At 36.1% G+C, this 24,156-nt stretch overlaps 2 protein-coding genes across 5 annotated transcripts; one reads left to right on the top strand and one right to left on the bottom strand.

The window, feature by feature from the left end:
* Positions 1-217: 217 nt before the first annotated feature.
* LOC107923651 (sulfate transporter 3.1) lies at positions 218-5,715 on the top strand. Of its 2 annotated transcripts, XM_016853834.2 has the most exons (12): positions 218-706; positions 826-1,033; positions 1,555-1,726; positions 2,142-2,207; positions 2,353-2,466; positions 3,005-3,121; positions 3,241-3,367; positions 3,456-3,742; positions 3,833-4,023; positions 4,150-4,235; positions 4,334-4,410; positions 4,492-5,715. In XM_016853834.2, the coding sequence occupies exons 1-12, from the start codon at positions 364-366 to the stop codon at positions 4,675-4,677; spliced, it is 1,974 nt and encodes a 657-aa protein (XP_016709323.1). In that variant the 5' UTR covers positions 218-363; the 3' UTR covers positions 4,678-5,715. The 2 variants fall into 2 exon arrangements, with proteins under 2 accessions (XP_016709323.1, XP_040937064.1); XM_041081130.1 differs by having other exon boundaries at positions 3,456-4,023.
* Positions 5,716-5,890: 175 nt separating this feature from the next.
* Positions 5,891-18,679, bottom strand: LOC107923649 (protein NETWORKED 1D). 3 transcript variants are annotated; one of them, XM_041081127.1, is made up of 5 exons: positions 18,328-18,679; positions 17,891-17,970; positions 17,502-17,778; positions 12,873-17,113; positions 5,891-7,382 (listed from the first exon to the last, which is right to left on the bottom strand). In XM_041081127.1, exons 3-5 carry the CDS (start codon positions 17,602-17,604, stop codon positions 6,180-6,182), a joined length of 5,547 nt encoding a protein of 1,848 aa, XP_040937061.1. In that variant the 5' UTR covers positions 17,605-17,778; positions 17,891-17,970; positions 18,328-18,679; the 3' UTR covers positions 5,891-6,179. The 3 variants fall into 3 exon arrangements, with proteins under 3 accessions (XP_040937061.1, XP_016709322.1, XP_040937062.1); XM_016853833.2 differs by having other exon boundaries at positions 18,274-18,675; XM_041081128.1 differs by lacking the exon at positions 5,891-7,382 and adding an exon at positions 11,884-12,128 and having other exon boundaries at positions 18,274-18,675.
* Between the last annotated feature and the right edge of the window lie 5,477 nt (positions 18,680-24,156).

The raw sequence follows: 24,156 nt of genomic DNA, 5'->3' as shown, positions 1-24,156 counted from the left end.
CTTTAGCTGGCTGAACAGACCTCCCCCTTAACACAAAAAATCTGCACGAGGTGGCCAACCCCAATATTTTTTATTATTAAAATATAATAAACTTTGAATGCTTGGTGAAGGAGAGAGGGACTTAACATTCAGGCGGGCCCCTTAACCCACTCACCCTACTGAATCCAATGAATCCTCTTCTTGCATCATTGCCCCTTCTATAAATACATCCACCTAAGGTATCCCATTTCACATCCCCCCAGCACTTACTCTCCCTTCCTCTTTCCATCTTCTTTCTTCTATTCAATCTCCTCCACACACACACACACACACACACACATATATCTCTGCTGCTAAACTCAATTAATAACAGCATATACTTTGATGGGCAACGCTGATTATCTGTACCCTTCCACCAATGAGTACCGTCAATGTGCTCACCCAGTGGCGGTTCCTCCGCCACAACCATTCTTCAAGTCATTCAAAAACTCTCTCAAGGAGACGTTTTTCCCAGATGACCCTCTTCGACAATTCAAGAACAAAACACCCTCTCGGAAGTTTTTTCTGGGACTGCAATATTTCTTGCCCATTCTTGAATGGGGTCCTCGTTACACCTTCCAGTTCTTGAAATCTGACCTTATTTCGGGGATCACCATAGCCAGTCTTGCTATCCCTCAGGGTATTAGCTATGCAAAGCTAGCTAACTTGCCGCCTATACTCGGCCTATGTAAGTTCCTAAATATTAAAAACCTAAATAGATTACTACACACAACTCTTTTGTTTCAGTGGGTTGACTCGTGAATAGTAATTTACTGATCAACTTTTTCTTCGGTGGGAAAAATAAAGATTCAAGCTTTATTCCACCACTGATTTATGCGATGATGGGAAGTTCAAGAGATTTGGCAGTAGGGACTGTTGCAGTTGCATCACTTCTCATAGGTTCTATGTTGGGGGACGAAGTAAACGCTACTGAGAATCCTACGCTTTATCTTCACCTTGCTTTCACAGCAACTTTTTTCGCCGGCCTTCTGCAAGCTTCCTTAGGCCTCTTAAGGTACATTAATTCAGCCACCCACTTACTCTCTTGTTTCCCGTTTTGGAGGACATTGGTTAATAATATAATGAAAATTACACTTAAAATATAAGTAAAGTATATGCCAATATGGGTTAAAAACAAGATCTAGAAAGGCGGCATTTTTTGTTATAGCGTCTTAAATTTGACAAAAAAACAGAAGGGATTACAGCACAACATACGTACTTTGTCTTCTCGCTGCTGGAATTATTGTCCTCTGCTGCTGGCTGGCTGGATATGTATTTTCTAAAAAATTTCATGTCCAGTAAGAATTTTAAAAAAATTAAGGAATTATTGCTATATATGTCATAGAGAATCTACACAGAATACGATTGAACCATTGTTTTCACAATCGCAATTGTCATTTATTGTTTGATACAACTAAAAAAGCCTAAAAAAAAAAGAAAATACATGGTAGAAATAATAATTAAATTAGCTGATATTCTATTTCTTCATGGTAAATTCTAAAATTTACTTAAAATTTTTTGTGGTGTTTTTTGCAGGGTAGGGTTTATAGTCGATTTCCTTTCACATGCGACGATAGTAGGGTTCATGGGAGGAGCAGCCACCGTAGTGATATTGCAACAGCTAAAGGGAATTCTAGGACTTCAACACTTCACTCAATCTACTGATATTATCTCCGTCTTGCGCTCTGTGTTTTCCCAGATTCATGAGGTCAACTTTTATTTTATTTCTCTATATATCTTTTATAATTTCATTCCATATAGAAATGAAATTGAAGAAACAATTTTTTTTTAAAAGGCCTGTTTTTATAATTTATTCGTATGGAAATATGCGTATATAACATTTTCCTTAAATCCAAAGTTCGAATATATCATTAGAAACCTATATGAATTGTGTTTATAAAAAATTAATATTTTTATTATATAGTATTTTTTTCTATAAATCTGAACTAAAAGTTTTATTATATGATATAATATATGGTATGGGTCACAGCTATATAGAATTAATTATAAACAAATTATTTTTTATGTGCTAACTATTATGACAGATGGTTTGCATGCGGTAGTTTTATTTGGTAAAAATATGATTGTCTGACTGACAGCCGTAATTTGTAATATCTATACAGTGGAGATGGGAGAGTGGTGTGCTGGGCGCTGTTTTCCTTTTCTTCCTCCTCCTCAGCAGATACTTCGTAAGTAAATCTTATGATTTATAGGGGTTGTTGAGTGGTGTAACTTTTAGCATCTAAAGCAGCTCCCTCTGAGAGGGATGGATATGTTTAATTAGCCTTTTTGTATGAAGAAATCTTATAACATATATTGGTGGATGACAAGCAGAGTAAAAGACGACCCAAATTCTTCTGGATATCAGCAATGGCACCTTTGACAACGGTCATTCTTGGAAGTCTACTCGTTTACTTGACCCATGCTGAAAAACACGGTGTTGATGTGGTAAGCCGCCTTTTGTCTTTTTCTTATTCTTTTATATTTAAACGATTCATTACACGACCCTTTTCTCTTATTTCACTTTTAAACTATGGATCTGTCTACTTTTAAGTTTTTATATCTATATAATGATGTACCTTTTGCAGACGAAAAGGGTCATTAGAATTTGTAATATATAATTTTATGTTACGAAACTTCCAATAAAAAAATAATTACCACAATGAACTGCAACAAAACAGTCCAATAAGAACCAACATACTGGACCACCAGAACAAGTAAAGTTATATCTTAAATGAATTTTGCTGCGTTCCATCAATTGATTTCCTGTTGTTTCTTGCTGTTTTGGTTAAATTATATGATCAAAATTCTCTATATTTCTTGTCTTAAAAGAAAGTACAAAAGGAAGTGGAAAATGTAACATTTTTATGATCAACTACAAAAATTATACTTGTCTATTTCGTACCATACAATTTAGTTCTTTTTTATTTGGTGAAAGATGAAGAGTTGTGACTTTGTTGCAACCTTGTTGATGTGACAATGACAGATTGGAAACTTGAAGAAAGGGTTGAATCCACCTTCTTTTGGGGATTTCGTATTTACCTCTCCCTATTTGACAACAGCTGTGAAGACTGGCATGATCACTGGCATCATTGCTCTTGCTGTAACCTAACCTTCTGACCTATAACTTTTATCTCTTCTTTAAATGTTACACATTTTCGTTTTCATTACTTTAACGACAAAACATGGACTAATTCTAGTTGTTGGTTATCGTTAATACAGGAAGGAATAGCAGTAGGGAGAAGTTTTGCAATGTTCAAGCACTACAACATTGATGGGAACAAAGAAATGGTAGCCATTGGGACCATGAACATTGTTGGTTCTTGCTTTTCTTGCTATCTCACAACTGGTAAATCCCATTTCCTTTCTTTTATAAGTTTTGAAGTTCATTCTGCTTTTAATTTGCTAATTATGGCATTGGTGTTGCATGTTTTCAGGGCCATTCTCTCGATCAGCTGTTAACTTCAATGCGGGATGTAAAACAGCAATGTCAAACGTTGTAATGGCCATTGCAGTTATGTTCACATTGCTGTTCTTAACACCATTGTTCCATTATACTCCCCTCGTAGTGTTGTCTGCAATTATAATCTCTGCAATGCTTGGCCTCATTGATTACGAGGCTGCAATTCATCTTTGGAAAGTCGATAAATTCGATTTCGTGGTGTGTATGGGTGCATATACCGGTGTTGTTTTCGCGAGTGTGGAGGTCGGATTAGTCATAGCGGTATATATCTACGAAAACACAAATGAAATGAACTTATTTCCTTCATCCAAACAACAAAATTCTGTAATAATCCTTTGGTGTAAAATGCAGGTTGCTATCTCTGTTCTGAGATTGCTGCTGTTTGTTGCGAGACCGAGGACCTTCGTTCTTGGAAACCTTCGGAATTCAACCATCTATAGGAGTGTTGAGCAATATCCAACTACAAACGATGTTCCTGGGATTCTTATACTTCAAATAGATGCTCCAATTTACTTTGCTAATTCAAGCTACTTAAGAGAAAGGTACTTGAATTTGATATCTTAAATACTATCTCAAAACGAGTACCAAATCAATTTCAAAGTTATAATCAGACATCATTATTTGATCAAATTGAAGTTACCCTTATCATGAGATTGCTGATCTATCAGGATCTCAAGGTGGATTGATGAAGAGGAAGACAAGTTGAAATCTACAGGGGAAACTAGCTTACAGTATGTTATATTTAATATGAGTGGTGAGTGATTTATAGATCCAGCAAGAACTGTGGCATGCTATTTGCAAATATTAAAGAAAAAGTTAATCTAACGGGGGTTTACATTTTTGGTTTCACAGCTGTTGGTAACATTGATACCAGTGGAATAAGCATGCTCGAAGAAGTGAAGAAAATAACTGATAGAAGGGGGCTCAAGGTATTCCCTCCTACAATTTACTGTAATATTGTGTAAAATTAATGGACAAACTTAACAAAATTTATCATTCTACTTCTGCAGCTTGTGTTGGCCAACCCTGGAGCTGAAGTGATGAAGAAACTGAACAAATCGAAGTTCATAGAGACAATAGGTAAAGAATGGATATACTTGACAGTAGGAGAAGCTGTTGAAGCCTGCAATTACAAGCTTCATACATGCAAACCAGACACCACCAATGAGGACTCGCAACCATGGAACAATGTCTAATCTTGATAGATTTTTTATGCACCAAAAACATAAATTTTCTTTTAAATTAAAGCCCAAGTGTGTACCGGTTAGTACTCGCTTCTGCATTAGAGAATCAGAATGTATGATGTTAGGCATTGCTGAATCAACAAGAAATAACCCAATTGTGAAGTTAGGCTTTTAGAGATGCTTCAATTGGAAGTGAAAGGGCTATTTTTCCTCTTCCAGGTATATGCAAGTTGTAGAGTGATACATATCATGGCAATGAAGGTTTTTAACAAAAAGAAAAAAAAGCATAAAGGAATGCTCAATGCTGTTGACAACAATACAATTAAGTAATTTGCTTTCTGAGCAAATTTCGCAACTCAAGCAATGGTTAGAACCATTTTGGCAGCAAATCAAGTGACAATATGATGCATGTTGAGAGATGGCACAGGTTGATATGGGGTCACCTACTTCTTGGCTGCAATTACTTAAAGAACCAGATGGCAAAATGTTTGGTCTTGGGTCCCACTATGTGTAGGAAAGTTCACTTAGCCCTCGTACTAGCTGGCTGACCATTATAGTATGTGTAGTAAACTTACTACTAGCTGGGTGACCACTGGGTCCCACTATGTGTAGGAAAGCTCACTATGTGTAGTAACTTTACTACTAGCTGGGTGACCATTGTAGTTCCACGGTGATTTGTTAGTCCCAACACAACGAAACAAAACTTTCATATAAGCAAGAAGTGGCTAACAGGAGCAGGGAACTACAGTGGGCTTATACATAGCAAACTTAATGGGAAAGATATGCTATATCCATCATTCTTCCCTTTACTTCATCATCTACTTAATTTGGAGGGGGAGAAACAACAAACTCAAGGGATCAGAGAGTCAGCTGCTTGATCAAGTCAACATGCATCTTTATGGTTTTTCAAACATTGTTTATGACACAGTAAATCTAAAACTTGTGAATGCTTGGAAACTTGACATTGATTTTGTATAATTGCTGTAATTTTGTAGCAACATTGATGCTTGCTTTGGATAATAAAATAAGACCAAACCCATCTGACATGTACCAATTTGAGCACAGCAATTGCAGCAACTTGGCCACAGTTCCAATTTCCAAGCGTGGTGTTTCCTAAATTTCCTTGTAAGTGAGCTAACATCACTTCAGAGTGAAACACTTAAATAAACAGCTCTTAGTGCAGTACACAAAAGATTAAAGCATACGAAAACAATATTTGTTGACCTTGAAGAAAACCATTTCCATTGAAATCCAAATTTTATGCCAAAGTAAACAAACATATACAGAAGGGAACTTTTAGGCTATAAAAGTGCATCTTCTTCCATGAGATCAGAGATATTGCCTGCCTTTAATATACAGCAGAAATGGATCTCTAAATTGAAAGAAGCAAGCCTGTATAAGAAAGTATATATGTGAAACACAACTAGTAAGGCAGATTTATAGACACGATGCAACTAAAGTCAAAATACTGGTAACTACTGAAAATGTAAATGTGCTGATGATGAGCAATTGCCTCAATCTCCGTTAGTTGGGGGATGCACGCATGCACAGAAGGGCAATTTCTTCTTCTTCTGGCTACTTTTTACCCCACCATATAGATAGTCCCGCAACAAAACTCTTTTTCTACGCTCAGTTATTCTGGTTTGTGCTTTGCTTTCTTTTTTATCATCAAGATTCAGTAAGAAAAACTGTATCTTCTGCACCTCCAACTGCAACCGGCCAATCTTTTCGGACGCTCTTCTTGCTTGTTCTGATACTCTTTGTCTCGTCACGCTCCCATTCTCATCTGGTTCTAGTGCAGATTTCCCATCAAGCGACCAGAAGCCATCTTCAACGTGTGTCATCAATTTGCGATTGACATCAAATAGCTTCGTGATGGCTTCTTCAGCTTCTTCTAGCTGCTCCTTAACTGTACCATATTCAATTCCTTTCCCCTTTTTGCCTGTCTCAATTATCTCTACCTTCTTCTTAAGGTCCTGCACAGTTATTTGAAGGTTAGCCAACTTTTGCACATCAGAATCAAGTCTTTCTAAACTCTTCCTCTTGCTTCCGTTATTGTTGGGCTCTGCAAATCTCTTAGAGCTCTCTTTATCTACACCCAACTCCTTCACAAGAGATTCTGTAGAGGGAGTTCTGCCCTTGCCTGTCGTCACAGTTCCAATCTGTCGGTAATCAGTTGGTGCAGTGGCCATCTTCTGGGCCTTGCTGACTTTCAGGTCGGCATTAGCATCATGGTCAGCAGTTTCCCACAACTCAAGCGTCTCAGTATCAACCTCTGCAGCAGTTCCTCTCCTGCTTAACCCATAAGACGAGCACTCAGATACCTGATCAAGTATAATGTCTTTTGTCATCATCTCATTTTCTTCAGATATTTCAGGTGTTGGTCTCTGCATGTTGACATTGTTACTGAGCCCATTGCCAAGTTCCTCCTCTTCTTGTCTAGCACTTACGTGCCTCTTTGCTCTAACACTTTCTCCACTAGAGCTGCTTCCATATCTTAATTCCTCAATCTGTCTTGTTGCAGTCTCTAGTTTGGAATTGAGATTTAAGTTCTCCAGCATTGCAAGCTTTTCCATTTCCAGAACTGCTTTTTCAATAGCTTTAATTCTCATATGGATACCCTGCAAGTCGGAAAAGGCATTTGGAACCAAGCCAATTTGACCTTCACTTGTTGGTTGACAGTTTTCAGCATGAAATTCAGTCCCCAGATTGGGGTCCTGGAAAACAAGACAATTGTAAGTCAAAGATTCAAAGTTCATAGCCATTCAAGATCCATGGCACTGTTAACATAGATGATAACTTACTGACAAAGTCCCATTTACATCCAACTTATTAAGATCTAAATAGAACTAGCTAGGCCTTGCACAAGTAAAACAAACCCAGAAACACACATATCCCAGTTAACACAAAGATTAAGAAAACAAATAGTTGGGGGAAAACAAGAAGAGGAATTTTTCTATATGGTGTTGAAGCCGTGGCCTGCATTGCAACAAAGAACCAACAGCAACAAATTGGTCAAAAGACCAGCAGCAGCAAATTGTACAATTTTAGCTGCTATACTGTTTTGTAGCAAAGAAATGGAGTTGGTTCAGTTATAAAATTACTTTTTGAATATTAGTTCCTATGGAACTTAGCCTAAATCTTTGTAATGAGTTAGCTAAGTTAGTAGGAAAGATTGACTGATGTAATAGCTGGTATGCCAGCTTTCTTTTGTATACAAGTTGCTATATTTTTAGTAAGTAAGAGTAGTTAAATTAGTAGGTAACTGTCAAATACTTTTGTAACCATCATATATTCAAAATTTGAATGAAATTATGATGACTTCTCAGTTACAAATTTTCTTGCTGAGTTCTTTTCTTTTGTTTTTCTTTCATTCGTTTTTGCTTTCTTTGCTACTGCCATTTATCCAACAAATGGAATCAAGAGCTTTCAGTCTTTGAGGGCCTTGGTTGTACACTGTCACTAAGCAAATTGTGTTTGAAACAAAAGAAGAAGAGGTTGTTTTGCTTGCTGAAAAATGAGTTTTACACCACCTCCTCCACCTGTCTTTGCTGGAGAAAATTACAACATCTGGGCAATGAAAATGAGAACATACCTGCAAGCACACGACCTGTGGAATGTTGTTCTCAATGACACTGAGCCACCACCATTAAGAGCCAACCCGACCATAGCCCAGATTAGGCAGCACAATGAAGACTGTGCCAAGAAGTATAAGGCTATGTCGTGCCTTCAAAGTGGAGTTTCTGATGTTATTTTCACAAGAATAATGGCTTGTGACACTCCAAAGCAGGCCTGGGACAAACTCAAAGAGGAGTTTCAGGGGTCTGACAAGACCAGACAACAGCAACTGATCAACATGAGAAGAGATTTTGAAAATCTCAAAATGAAGGACTCAGAAACCATCAAGCAGTATGCTGACAGAATCATGACTACTGTCAACAATATAAGGCTGCTTGGGGAGGAATTCAGTGACCAAAGAGTGGTTGAGAAGGTCATAACAACCTTGCCAGAGAAGTATGAAGCAAAAATTTCTTCTCTGGAAGATTCAAGGGACTTGTCAACAATCCCTTTGACAGAGCTTATAAATGCTCTTTATGCTCAAGAGCAGAGAAGGACAAATAGGCAGGAGGACCACTATGAAGGAGCTTTTCAGGCTAGAAGCAGAGAAAGCTCAAGTGCAAACTTAAATGCCAAAGGCAAGAAGCCCTGGACTGAGAAGAAGAAGAAAGAACCTGTCAAAAGGAAGTTCCCACCTTGTGTCCATTGCAAGAAGACTACTCATCTTGAGAAATACTGCTGGTACAGACCAGACATTCAATGTAGAGCCTGCAAGCAATTTGGCCACATTGAAAAGGTCTGTAAGAGCAAGCCAAAACCACAACCACAATTTCAAAACCAAGCTCAAGCTGCAGAAGAGGTTGAATCACCTGAAGAGCATGTCTTTTCAGCATCATGCTTTGCAAGCTCGAGCAAAGTTAGTAAAATATGGTTGATTGACAGTGGATGTACCCACCATATGGCTTCTGAGAAGAGTATATTTAAGGAGCTTGACACCACCTTCAAGTCCAAAGTTAAAATTGGCAATGGTGAGCTGCTAGAGGCAAAAGGGAAAGGCAAGGCCTTGATAAGCACCAAGTCAGGTATTAAAACCATTTCAGAGGTTCTCTATGTACCTGACATTGACCAAAATTTGCTAAGTGTTGGCCAGCTATTGGAGAAGGGTTACTCTCTGATTTTTGAAAGCAAAAACTGTTTGATCAAAAATGCTGCTGGTGAAGTGTTGACTACAGTGGCTATGCAAGACAGAACCTTCATTGTGGATGTGAATCAACTGCAAGCCAAGGCATATGCATCTCAGTCTGATGAGACAGACTTGTGGCACAGGAGGATGGGGCATGTGAACTACAATTCACTGAACATGCTGCACAAAATGGATTTGGTCAGTGATATGTCCAAAATTGAGCCAAAGGATGCTGTATGTGAGGTCTGTCAGCTAGGCAAACAGACCAGATTACCCTTTCCAGTCAACAAGGCATGGAGAGCACAAGGGAAGCTTCAGCTTATTCATACAGACATCTGTGGACCAATGAAGACTACCTCCTTAAATGGCAGCAGGTACTTTGTACTCTTCATTGATGATTATTCAAGGTTCTGTTGGGTAAATTTTTTGAAGCATAAGTCAGATGTTTATGACTCCTTCTGCAAATTTAAAGCCTTGGTTGAAAACCAAGCAAATTGCAAACTAAAATGTTTGAGGTCTGACAATGGTTCTGAGAATGTATCTCAGAAGTTTCAAAAATTGTGTGATGATGCTGGAATTCAACACCAATTGACTACTGTGTACACACCACAGCAAAATGGTGTTTGTGAAAGGAAAAACAGAACAGTCCTTGATATGGCTAGGTGTTTGTTATTTGAGGCTAAAATGCCTAATGTTTTTTGGGCTGAAGCTGTGAATACAGCTATTTACCTGTTGAATAGGTTGCCAACTAATGCAGTCAAAGGAAAAACTCCCTTTGAAGCCTGGTTTGCACAGAAACCATCTGTCTCTCATTTGAAGGTATTTGGCTGTCTATGTTATGTGTTGGTACCTGAGGAGAGAAGAACTAAGTTGGACAGGAGGTCCATGCCTGGGGTGTTTGTTGGCTACAGCAACGTGAAGAAAGGATACAGTCTTTGATCCACTGACCAAGAAGGTTGTAGTGAGCAGAGATGTAAAATTCAGTGAAGCAAGTAGCTGGAAATGGGATGGAATTGAAGCAAATTTGCCTGATGGAGAAGAGATTGATGTTGATCTACAGCAAGCTGAAAATGAAGAAGTAACTGAAAATGGCTATGATGATCAACCTGTTCGAGGCACCAGGACATTAACTGACATCTATGAGAGATGTGCAGTAACTATAGTAGAGCCTTCATATTTTGAAGAAGCTGCAAAAGAAAAATGTTGGCAGGATGCTATGGAAGCTGAATTTAAAATGATTCAGAAAAATGATACATGGGAGCTTGTAAACAGACCTGAAAACAGAAAAATTATAGGTGTAAAGTGGGTCTATAGAATTAAGAACAATGCAGATGGCTCTCTTAATAGACATAAGGCCAGACTGGTTGTTAAAGGTTATAGTCAGCAGCAAGGGGTTGATTTTTCTGAAACCTTTGCACCTGTTGCAAGGTTGGATACTATCAGATTGCTGCTAGCTTTGGCAGCTCAAAAGCATTTGAAAGTGCATCATCTGGATGTTAAGTCAGCCTTTCTAAATGGCTTTCTTAATGAAGAAATATTCATTGAGCAACCTGAGGGTTTTAAGGTCACTGGTGAAGAACAGAAAGTCTACAAGCTGAAAAAGGCTTTGTATGGTCTAAAACAGGCTCCAAGGGCCTAGTATGAGAGGATTGATGGCTACTTAGCAAGGCTCGGGTTCACAAAGAGTATCAGTGAGCCTACACTCTATGTTAAGAAGGACCAGGAGGAAACCTTGTTAATTGTTTCCTTGTATGTTGATGATCTGTTGGTTATTGGCTGCAAAGATGAACTTATTGAAGACTTCAAGAAACAGATGCAACATGTCTTTGAGATGACTGACCTTGGTCTGATGACCTACTTTCTTGGCATGGAGATAAAACAAGAAAGTGATGGCATTTTCATAAGTCAGCAAACATTTGCTTCCAAGGTGCTTGAAAAATTTTGCATGTTGAAATGCAAATCAGTCACTACACCAGTTGCATTGGGAGAAAAATTGTCAAGTGCCAGTGAACATGATCGAGTAGATGAGAAGACATATAGAAGCTTAATTGGTTGTTTGCTTTATTTAACAGCAACTAGACCAGACATTGTCTATGCTGTTAGTCTACTTTCAAGGTTTATGCACTGCAGTAATGTGGGACATCTGAAGGCAGCAAAAAGAGTGTTAAGGTATGTCAAAGGAACCATCGATACTGGTGTGAAGTTTTGGAGGGCAAAGGAGCTGAAACTCGTAGGCTATTCTGATAGCGATTGGGCAGGGTCAGTTGATGACATGAGGAGCACTTCAGGTTATTTTTTCACCTTAGGCTCGAGTGTTTTCAGCTGGAGTTCGAAGAAGCAACAAACTGTTGCACAATCTACAGCAGAGGCTGAGTATATCTCAGCTGCAGCAGCTGTGAACCAAGCCATTTGGCTTAGGAAGATTTTGGATGATTTGAATGAAAGTCAAGTTCAGCCTACTGAGATTAGAGTGGATAATCAATCAGCTGTGGCCATAGCCAAGAATCCAGTCTTCCATGGTAAGACTAAACACTTCAAAATCAAATTCCATTTTGTTAGAGAAGCTGAGCAACCTAGGGAGGTTAGCTTAGTTCATTGCAGCTCAGAAATTCAGCTAGCTGACATTTTAACTAAACCATTGGGAGCCAACCGATTTAATGCTTTGAAGGAAAGGATTGGTGTTTGTTGCATACAGACCAAGGAGGAGTGTTGAAGTCGTGGCCTGCATTGCAACAAAGAACCAACAACAACAAATTGGTCAAAAGACCAGCAGCAGCAAATTGTACAATTTTAGCTGCTATACTGTTTTGTAGCAAAGAAATGGAGTTGGTTCAGTTATAAAATTACTTTTTGAATATTTGTTCCTATGGAACTTAGCCTAAATCTTTGTAATGAGTTAGCTAAGTTAGTAGGAAAGATTGACTGATGTAATAGCTGGTATGCCAGCTTTCTTTTGTATACAAGTTGCTATATTTTTAGTAAGTAAGAGTAGTTAAATTAGTAGGTAACTGTCAAATACTTTTGTAACCATCATATATTCAAAATTTGAATGAAATTATGATGACTTCTCAGTTACAAATTTTCTTGCTGAGTTCTTTTCTTTTGTTTTTCTTTCATTCGTTTTTGCTTTCTTTGCTACTGCCATTTATCCAACATATGGTCACAGGCTAACCGCTAATATGGCCTCTAAAAGGTCATAGAAACAACGGTGCCAAACATTAATTCAACAAAAATACTAAATAAATTTCACCTTAGGAACAAGAAGTTTCAAAAAATATAGCTGGTAAACATATTCTGGTGCCAACTTGGAGAATTAGGGCAAAAATTGGCTAGTGTAATAAACCATTACATGCTCAAAGACAAGTGGTTAGCTTAGAACATAAGTTGTATATTCAACCAAATAGCATGAGGAGGTCCATATTGCTTTCACTTTATAAAATTTAAAATGCAATCAAACAGATATTACCTCTTCATTATAATCTGTAGGAAGTTTAGGATGCATAAGAGTTCGGCTCTCCAAAGATGTCACGCTATCCAAGAGAGAAACAATTGCAGGAACATATGCTGCCAACTGAGCTTTAAGTCCTCCATTCTCACATTCCAAGCTTCTAACACTTCTTTCCAGCTCTTCTACCTCCATGGCTTTGGAATTTCTTGTACTTTCAAGGAATTTGCATTCCTTACCGAGCTCATGAGCCTTCTCTTCAAAAATTACTTCACGTATAGCTGAAGTCTGTAGCTCATCAAACCATGCAGCAGCCTGAGTTTCCCAAATTTCAACTTTAATTCTTTCCTTCTGTAGTTCAAAGCTCAAACCCTCCTCCCTGTGTTTGTTTTCTTCAAGCTCCTCATTCAATTTCAACAATTCAACCTCAAGTTTCTGATTAGCCTGACTAATGCTTTCAGTCTCCTTAATTTGATGATCATAGTCCCCAGATAGTTTCAGAATTTGCCTCTTTTGATCTTCTCCTATCAGCTTGACCTCCTCAAATTTAGTCTGCAGATCCTCCAAAACTTTATGCAGTTGGGCTGTCTCCTCTTGACTCGCACTGAGCATTTTCTCTACTTCCAATAGTGCAATCTCCCTCTGGCACAACAGATCCTTCCCCCTTGCAACTTCATCATTTAGTTGATCACCAACAGATCTAACTGAAACCAGTTCATTCTCCAATTTTTTCATTGAATCCTTGAGATTTGAATTTTCCATTTGCAAATCTTCAAATTTCCTCTCCATCATCTTCAGTTTTCCCTCAAGATCATTATTCAGACATTTGAGTTTACCCAGATTGTCATTTAGATACTTTATTTCCTCAAAATTATCAGCAATAATATCCTTCAAAATAAGAGAAATGTTACTTTGAGATATTGCTTCACAAATTACAGCATGATTTTCATCTTCTAGATTACGTTTCCGCTTGCCCAAGTCCAAAACTTCCTTCATCAAAGATCTTTTCTCATCTAGCACCTTGCAGTTGTCTTCCAGTGAAGTCTGATATTGCCTTTGCAAGGCTAACAGTTGCCCACGAACACTTATCAATTCAGTCTGCAAAGCGTCTTCTCTTTGGTTTACCTCTACCACTTTTGATCTCAGTACTTCATTCATATCCGCAAGTTTTTCAGCTCTGATCAGCAGCTCCGAAAACTGCACAGACTGAACCTTCAACTCCTGCCGTACTGAGTTCTTCTCAGCAGCAAGAGTTTCTGCCTCTAGTTTCAGTTGCCCAAGCAGTGCAATAAGAACTGAATTCTCAATTATGAACCGCTGATTTTCATCCAGAGACTTCAAAAGTGAATTTTGCATCTCTTGTAGTCTGCCAAATACACAGTCAAGAACTAATTGGTCTTGTTTGATCTTATCATCACAACCATGGATATCATCAATCTCAAGAGTCCTTGACATCTGATAAAGCCCCATTCTCAGTATGGTAATTTGATCGAATAAGGCTTTGATCTCCACCTGCTTTTCACAATTGCCATGCTCCAATTCAGAGATAAGTTTTTCTGACAATTTGGAGGCTTCCAAGAGTTTCCCACGCTCAAGCAATAGGGACATATTCTTCTCTTCCAGATCTTGTGCACATTTCTGCAAGATGAAAATGTCTACCTGAGCATTCATGGCCTTGTCCAGTTCTTCTTCATATTCTTTCTTCCTGAGCAGACTTTCCCCTTGTAGGACATGGATCTGTGATTCCATAGCAGTTTCTCGGGTTCTACTCAACTGCACAAAACTGGCATGTTGCTGCATTTCAGCCTCTAGTGACTTTTGTAGCTCTTCCACTTCACGAAGTGTTGATTCTCTCTCTTTCTCCAGACCTACATGTTTTTCCTCTAGTCCCATATATCTTTTCTCTAAATCTTCCAGCCTTTTCTGATTGACATCCAACTGAGAAATCAAACCTTCTCTTTGTGTTATCAGGCCAGATTTCTCATCACCAAGCAACAAGAATGAGTTTTCTAGGCTCCTTATTTTTTCCCTCAATCCTTCAAGTTCAGCATTAGCATCAAAAAGGGAATTCTCCAGAAAGTTATTCTTCTCAGAAAGCTTCTCCATATTCTCAGTTGCGGTCTGTAACTGAGAAATGAGTGTGTCCTTCTCAGCAGCAAGAGTGGATTTCTCTCTCAAAAGCGATTGACAAGATTCTTCTAATGTCTTTACTCTCCCCCGAACACCTTCTAGCTCAACATTCAAAACTGAGAGTGAATTCTCTAAAAGGGCATTTTTCTCAATAAGTTTCTCCATGATTTTCAACTTCTCCAGGAGGGCCAGTTTTTCATCTCTTTCTCTTTCGCAGACATCTTTTAGCTCTGTGTTCTCATCCCACAATTCCTTCACAGATGATGCAAAGTTTTCAGGATCTAAGCAAACTGACTGAAGCTGCCCTGTCATATCCTGGTGTCTCTTGTTTAAGTCATTGAGCTCCTCTTTCAAACAGTAAATTTCTTGCTGAAGTGCATTTCTTTGGTCCACTCTAAGTTCAACATCTGCTTCAAGTTTTGCAATAGTCTCCCTTAAGCTTAATATCTCATCTTGCAAATTTTGTATGGACATTGCTGAACTTAAACTGAGTTTGTTCAGCCCTGTGTTTTCCTCCTTGACCCTCTGTAGCTCATCCTCTAAACTCTGATTACGAGTTTCAATGTCCTGCAAAATTTGAGCCCTATTCTGAAGCTCCATGGCCAGAGATCTGAGTTCTTCCTGAGACTGAGAGTGCAAATGCTGCAGAGTTTGAAATGCTGTTTCAGCCTCCATAAATCTCAGGTGTTCCTCTTGTATGGAGGCCCAAAGCCTCCCCAACTCCTTGTGCTTCTCCGTTAGTTCTTGGCTTTGATCCCCCATCTTCTGCACCAAAGACTCCACCTCAGTATGCAGACTCTGATTGGTTCTCTCCAACAGACTACACCTTTCTTCTGCACCTTTTAACTTTGCAGCCCCATCATCTATCTCACTTTTGAGCCTTTGAGCCTCCTCCTGGGCACATCGAAGTCTGTTTTCCAGGATAGATATTGTCTCCAAGCACTGCTGGTACTGAAGAGCAGCTGCTTCCTTATCTTTGGTCAGCTCAACAACTACTTGCTTTAAAGTTTCAACTTCACTTTCAGCTTTCTCAGCTCTTTCAGTCATTGTTCTGGCACTTTCTTGAGCATTTGACAATTTTTCTTCTAGATCGCTTATTGTCTCTGAACACTGCTTGTATCTAGCAAGAGCATCCTCCTTTTCAGCTTCTACTCTAGAAAGGTCCTGCTTTAATGCTTGAGCTTCTGTCTCGGCTTTACTAGCTCGCTCATTCAGTTCTCCAGCATCTTTTTGAGCATGAGAAATACTACTCTCAAAATTATTTATCTTCTCCAAGCACTGCTGGTATTGAACATGATTAGCTTCCCTTTCAGCCTGTAATTTGGTGAGGGCATCCTTCAAAGTCTGGACTTCAGCTTCAGCTTGACTTGCTCGTTCATTTAATCCCTTGGAATCCTCTTGTGCACGAGAGACTTCTCTCTCTAGGTTAGTTAATCTATCCAAGCTCTGCTGGTACTCAAGTAGGCCTGCTTCTTTTTCAGCTTCTAATCTCGCAAGAGCATTCTTCAAGGTTAAAATCTCCATCTCAGCTTTACTCGCACGTTCAGACTCAGATGGGACTCGAACCCTGAGATCAGAACCATCATCGTCTTGCTGACTTCTTTCTTTCTTCTCTACATCATGAAAGTTGAGGATTTTTCTAGCCCTTCCTTCCGCAAACTTGACATGATTTGTAGATTCTTCGGAACCTAATACATCATTGAAATGTTTCAGACCCTTTCTGCTCATTGGAGATTCAGATTCTTCTGAGAATGCTACATTCCTCTTGATAGCATGCGAAGAGATTCCCACAGCATCCTTCTGCGGCTCATCAGGCTCCAAATATGCTCGTACAAGTGGCGTCATCTCAGGTGTACAGGGATCAACCTCTGGAGCAAAACCTCCCGGTGAGTCATCTGCAAACACCATGGGAACTTGGTTCGGAAATACTTCAGCCATGGTCCGATGAGCCTGACGAAGCACCCCAGTTGCATGATCATATCTTTCAGCCAATGCACGGTATGCTCGATAAAACTCTTCAACTAATTTCATTAACTCTGGCCGTTTCTTGTAATACATCTCTGCTCGCCTGGCAAAGGAATCAGCATCTTCTTCAATGAGCTTGATCATTTGTTTGACTTTCGTATCCATATCTGTTCAAGCAGAATATATTCAACGGGTCAAAAACAGGCATACGGAGAAAGAATGAATATTTCAATACTGCAAACTGCACAAAATTATAAAACCAGAGAAAGTGCAATATCATTGCCCTTTAATTAATCAATTTAGCTGTTTCAAACTTGATTTGATTAATGAAAGCCACCAAGCAAAGATGATTATACGCTTTACCTTGTGGCCTAATACAGACTCACATAACATACCAAGCTTCTAAACAAAGCTCCGATACACATTTTAACTTAACTGTTTCCACTCAACTATTTATAGCTCTATCACATCATTACTTCTTACAACAATAAAATAATTGCAAGAATGGTAATGATTTATTTTGAATCTAGTGGCAACGATCATCGATCAGGGTACCTGTGAGATTCTCCTGTAGCCATTTAGAATTTTTCCGGCTTATGTGGCTGTTCCACCACCATGAGTACATGCCTTTAGAATCCGCGCGTTTCGCAGTTGCCATGGCTTCAGTCCTCAACAACACCACTTCCTGGTTCTGGCCACGGATTAGAATTCTCAATTGTGAGAACTAGGTGATGGATCAGCCAGGAGCAAGTTTTTTCGACTGCAAAGTAGCGAGTTCTAATATTGACAAATTAAATGAAGTCTTGAAATCTCTCAGCCCTTGTGCTTATTCCTGATAACCAACAAACAGAAAACCAAATAATTCAGGTTTGACATGAAGCAAAAGCATTACTTAACATGATCAGGAACTCCAAAAGATCAAGCAGAAATGGCAGAAAGATAACCTGATATAATCCAACAGTCCAAATATGTCAAGGAGCAACCTGGTAACCGGTAACTGTTGTATCCAAAAGCCACAAGTTACCTAATCAAGAAAACACATATTAGAACAGGTGGTTTGAAAAGGTAAGGTAGAATCTGATCAATCCAAAAAAAATGCTTAAACTTAAGCATAACATAGGGAACATCACAAACCATCTGATCGTCATGAAATTAGTTAAATTTTATTAACTTGAGCATAGTTCAACAGCTAAATTACCTGAGAAAGCTTGCATAACTAAAGAAAAATAAAGACTAACAAAAACCATCGATTACTATTATTGTTTTTAATATACAAAACCATTAAATGCAGCACACAGGAAACGTAGAGTAGAATTAAAAAGCTTACTATAATTTTTTTTGTCTTTTAAAAGAATGGTTTCTGGGTTTTGATCATAAGCACCTGTTAATGAACAAAAAATCAGCTTTTTCCTGTTTCAACCCATTTCCAAGTGACCTTCCTCTGCTACAACTCTCCCTTTCATTTTTTCTTTTTCTCTATCTAAGCTGATTTTGGCTGCTTTTTTACGCTGGGAATTTGGTGCTATTTGAGAAGGATGTCAAAGTGGAATAGAAAAAAAAAAAGGATGGCCAAGGACAAAAAAAACCCATTAAAAATAGTAAACCAAAAATAAATATTTATTAAGCAAATAAATAGAAATGGAAAAAGAATAGGTATCTATTCGATTTAGTTTTATTGCAGCCTTTTGAAGAAAGAGAAAAATTAACAGGGAAGAAAGAATCAAACGGCTTAATGGATAGCAAATGACGGTTTTGTCCCTTTGTGTTTAAGGTTTCGTAACTGCTGTTCCTCGTGTTTCTTTCTATGTTGGGTTTTGATAAAATTTCGTTTTAGGAAATTAAAGAAAAAAAAAAGACAAGAAGAAGGAGATTGTGTTACCATAACAGTCCATTTTATCCATTCTACTGTTAAACAATTTCAGTGTATCGATCATCTCTCCGAAACTCATTACAATGAGGAACGTGTATTCCTCAACACTGATGGAGCAATGTAAATGATGTCTGGACATGCTGCAGCTGGGGACGGTGTTTGTGATAAAGAAGGAAAGTAGATTGTTGGATTTTATCGATTTCCCGGTAAATATTTGGTTTTTGATGCAAAGCTTTGGGCATTCTCGACGGACTCAATCTTGTTCAATAAGGAGGATATGATCGAGTTATCATCCTTTCTGATAGTTTGGAAGCAGTTAAAGCCATTCTTAGAAGGTCATCACTGATTTTTAATTTCACTTTGATTAGGCGAATTCAGAATATTTTATCTCAAGAAAATCAGTGAACTTTACGATACATTCCGAGTGAACAAAATCAAGTCACGGATAGTCTAGCTAAGCAAGCTTTGTTAGAAAAGGCCAATATGCAAGTCCTTGAGGTGCCTCCGAAGAGGACTCGCAGCTTACTTGATAGGGATAAGTCTAGGAATGTAAATTCATTTAATGTTTGTTTTTGTAATTTTTTAAGTTTTCTATTATTTCACCAAAAAAAAATTTAGTGTATCTTTTCGAGGGATAATCAATTTTTTAAACATAAAATTAAGATTAATGTTTAAAATTAATGAAAAGCGAAAGCTATTGTCCTCTCTTATTTTTATTATAATTATATAATGATTTTGTAATTATATGTTTCGAAATATTTATTTGATTCAATTGTACATATTTAAATAAATAAATATATATTTTCTTTATATATCGTATAAATATATTTATTTGTATATGCGATATGTAAATGTAAAATTATGTTATATCAATAATTATGTTAGTGATATGTAAATTTTGGATCAAATCAACATTCAAGGTATAAAATTGTACAAAATAAAAAAAGAATTCATATATAATATTACTTGTTGAACAAAAATTCATGTATAATTTTGATTATTATCCTTTTTAATAACTATTCAAAATTTAATAGGATGATAATGATGAGCTTTTGTTATTAATCAACAAAATAATATAGTGTTAATTACTCGGTGATAGATTATATTATATTAATACAATATAAGAGGTAAGAGATTGGATAATATGGTCATGTATTATATGATATTGTATAATATATATTAGTTAAATTTGTGTATATAAAATTTAAAAATTTTATTTTATTGTAAAATAACAACTGGGTAACCGCTTTAACTAATGGTAATTAGAAACCTAATTACATCAATAAAATTTTTCACAAGTGTTGAATTAACTCAAAGATTCAATTTTTGTAATTAAAAAATATCAAGTTAATCCATGTCACATTTTTAATGTAAGACTTAAATCCAAATTTAAAAAAAAAAAAAAAACAAACACAACTATAAAAAAAATACCAAACCAAATTATTTTATAAAGTCAATTTAAATGTCAACAAAAGTATAACTCTATATGTAAAAGTTGTACCCTTTTCTATCAAAAATTAAATAAATAAGACGTTGCACCATTGATCTCTCCCTTCTTCTTTTTTTCTCTTATATATATAAACCATTAATCTCTCCTCGAATGTTAATAATTAAAATAATAATTACATTCCTTGGCCAACAAGTAATTGATTTAGGGATGTGTATGAAAAAAGAAAAAGTAGCATCATTCAAAGCTCTTTTCTAATTGTTGGTTAGTACGTAGCTAGCTAATTTCGTGAAAATGCTTTAAAACGGAAAAAGGTGGTTCACAATGCCACCTACAATTTCAATGTCTAATGACCAAGGCCAATGCGGAAAAAAAGAACAAGGAAAGAAAGGGTACTTCTGGTAAACGAGATTCTTGAATGGTAGGCAAGTATGACACGGTGTCGTTCTTATAAAATTTGGTTAAAGCGGCATTCCTGTGGCGGTGAGGACGGTCATCTTTCGTCACATTACTAAAAAAATGCTTTTGGAGAATTATGACCACGTGTACAAAGGTTAAAGCCTGACAAATGAGTCTACCGCTTTTATTATTTATTTTTTTTATTTTTTTCATTATTATAAAATTAACAAGACCAATCAGTTTTTAATTATTATTAGTGGAAAAAAATATAAAATCAGATCATTATTTAGTTTTTAAAGTTCAAGTCCGATTCAGCAGTCAGCAACTGATATGCGAGGGCCGCTACCACTACCAGCGGTGACATGGGTCCACTTTTATTCCATGGAAAAGGGTTGTTGGGCGGTGAAGATGGGTCAATTATGACAACAGGCTAGGCATCTTAAACAAAAGCTATCCTTCCCTAAATTATTGATTCATGTGTCTAATAATATCTATAATCCAATCAATTGCTTCATGCTTTCAGATTTATTCAATTCCAATTTCTTTTTCTTGTTGGAATCTTTAAAAAGGGTGAAAAAGAGATGGTTAGAAGTTGGCAAATAAAACTTAAAAAATGTATATTTGAGTGTAATTATTTGTAATTAGTGATATATTGACATAATTATTGTAATTGGTAATCTCATTATTTGGGTGTAATTGGAGCTCTCAATTTCAATTTTCAATTTTTAGGAAAAGAGAATGAGAATTGAAGTAATTACACAGCTAATTACAACCAAGTCTAGTTTAAAAAAATATTTTTATACAAGTTATAAATTTTTTATTATAAACATGAAAATTTATGAGTGTTTAAAATGATTATAGCAAAAAAAAATTGTATTACAAATCCTAAAAAATTATATTATAAACATATTTTGTGTATTTTATAAATTTATATAAAAAATTATATTACTTAAATCCTAAAAAAATTAAAGTTATAGCAAAAAGGCATATTATAAAAAATGATTTATATTTTACAAAAGTGTTATAATATATTTATTTATAAAAAGTTATGGCTAAGAAGTATAAACATGATTTATTTATGTATCCATATCAGTGGCGGATCTAGAAATATAACTTGGGGGCAGGGGCGAAGTTTTTTTTTTGGGGGGGAAGGGATAAAATTAAATTATATTTTTATGATAGTAAAAATACAATTTCTCTATTTTAATAACCTATATTTTATAATTTTTAAAAGATTAAATCAAATTTTTATCATTGTTGAGAGGGGCAAAATGCATTTTGATCATTATTAATTTAAATTTGTATAAATTATAAAATGCCTAAATGAAAAACTTTCCATTTTAAGGGGGTCAAAGCTCTGCTAGCCCCTCCCTAAATCCACCCTTAGTCCATACTATATATTATGAAAATAATTTACTTATTCATAAAAAAATGTTGTAGCATAACTTATATATAAAAAATAACTTTCTAAATTAATGATAAAAAAACATATTATTTATAAGTGTTATGAAAATTTTAGACAATTTATAAAACATTTTTTATAAAGGTTATATATATTATAAAATTTATATTAGTTTTTACTTAGTTTACATATTATAAAAAGATGTATAACTTAATATAAGTTTTTTTCCGAATTAAGTTTATATAAGTTTTTATAATTAAAGCTACAAATTACTTGGATTGTGAATCCAATTATTATAAGGTCGATGCTAATTATACAAATAAAAAAAATTCTTGCACCATATCATGGGGTATGATATCACTTGAGAGAATGATGCCAAACACAAGTACCATAGACAGCTCGTAAACTCTTTAATTTGATTCATTCAAAGTTTCGAAATGTGGATGACAAAAACATTTGTTGTTATAAAATGTAACACCCCCTAACCCTATACTGTCATTGGAACAGGGTTACGGAGCATTACCGGGCATATCGAACAAATTACGAATAATTCACAAATAATTAACATACAAAGTATAAATTTAATCCTTAAGTCCCTATAATGGACCCTCGAGGCCCAAAACACGTATTAGAAATGGATCGGGACTTATCCAAGTGCCCAAAAAAATTTTCGTAAATTTTTAATTTTTTTATTTAATCTTTCATTTATCAATTTAAACCATCACATATTATCCTTGCGATCTAAAACCACATTAACTCAAAATACAACTTAGGTACATGCCACATATACCAAAATAAAATATACATCACCAAGGTTGCTGAGATCGGGATTGGTTCGGATGCTGGACCCGATTTTGACTCCTACTGACCTGCGCACGGAAAATAACTGTACGCTGAGTATAGACATACTCAGTGGTATTACTATAATTCAAACTATAATAACAATAATGAAATATAAATATTAAACATATAACAATTGAATTTTCTCAAATATTAACTCATTATTAAACTTCATTCGTTAATAATAGTAACACAATTTCAACTATTTATAAATTTCAATCAAATATCATAGACTTCAATTTTATTCACTACATCAACGTTTGGTTCATGCCTTCCATTTCCAATCTCAATTTCAATCCACAATTTAAATTTCTCATTTCAGTTTTTCACTCTATTAACAAACCCAGACTTTGGTGGATACACGGATCCAACCAAACACACCAGAATGGCACCCAGTGCCTCATCAGATAGTTCGAAGCAAAGTTGATACCCAGTGTCTCATCGGCCTAGCCAAAGTAAAGTGGTACCCAGTACCTCATCGAATCTATCCGAAGTACAATAGTGACACCCAGTGTCTCATCGACTCAAGGTCGAAGTATCCCTGAACACTTCAAATCCTATGACATGCCAACTATATCTGACTTTGCCCAACTAGTTAATAAGGTATTTAATTCACTTTCTCTGTTTCAATCGATATTCACATCAATTCCACTTAAATCACAATTTCACTTTCATTTCAAAAATCCACTTTCAAAATCAAATACACTTTCCATTCACCAATCAAAATACAATTCAATACTAACACATATTTCTCATTCAATTCAACTTCACTTTAAATCCCAAATTCTCTTTCAATTCAACTATTCAATCATAATCCAATACTAAAATTTATTTAACAACCATTTCAATTATCATTCAATTCCATAGCAACGTTTACCTCATAATTTATTTACCAAATACATAATTTAATTTAACATTTAATGAATAAATAAATAATTTGAATTATAGTAATACAAACTCGGATTTGTTTGATTACTCATCGATAACTTTTCCTTTTCTTTCGATACCGATGCCTCGGGTTCTTTGCTAGCTACGAAATAATAATAATTTTCACTATTAATTACAGCATTAAATTATGATAAATAATTGAATTTTATTCAATTCCTACTTATTCTCAATTTAATCCTAACTAAGTTTACTTACTTTTCTAACTTAATTCATACTTCTTTTCTACTTAATTTCTTGCCATATGAAACCCAACTATTCAATATTCATAACAAAACCCTAATTTAAAATTTCTTTCAATTTAATC

Source organism: Gossypium hirsutum, chromosome A11, assembly GCF_007990345.1.
Source record: "Gossypium hirsutum isolate 1008001.06 chromosome A11, Gossypium_hirsutum_v2.1, whole genome shotgun sequence".
In the NCBI taxonomy this organism is placed as follows: Eukaryota; Viridiplantae; Streptophyta; class Magnoliopsida; order Malvales; family Malvaceae; genus Gossypium; species Gossypium hirsutum.
Note: the sequence above shows the minus strand (reverse complement) of the source record. Positions and strands in the feature narration are given on the sequence as shown.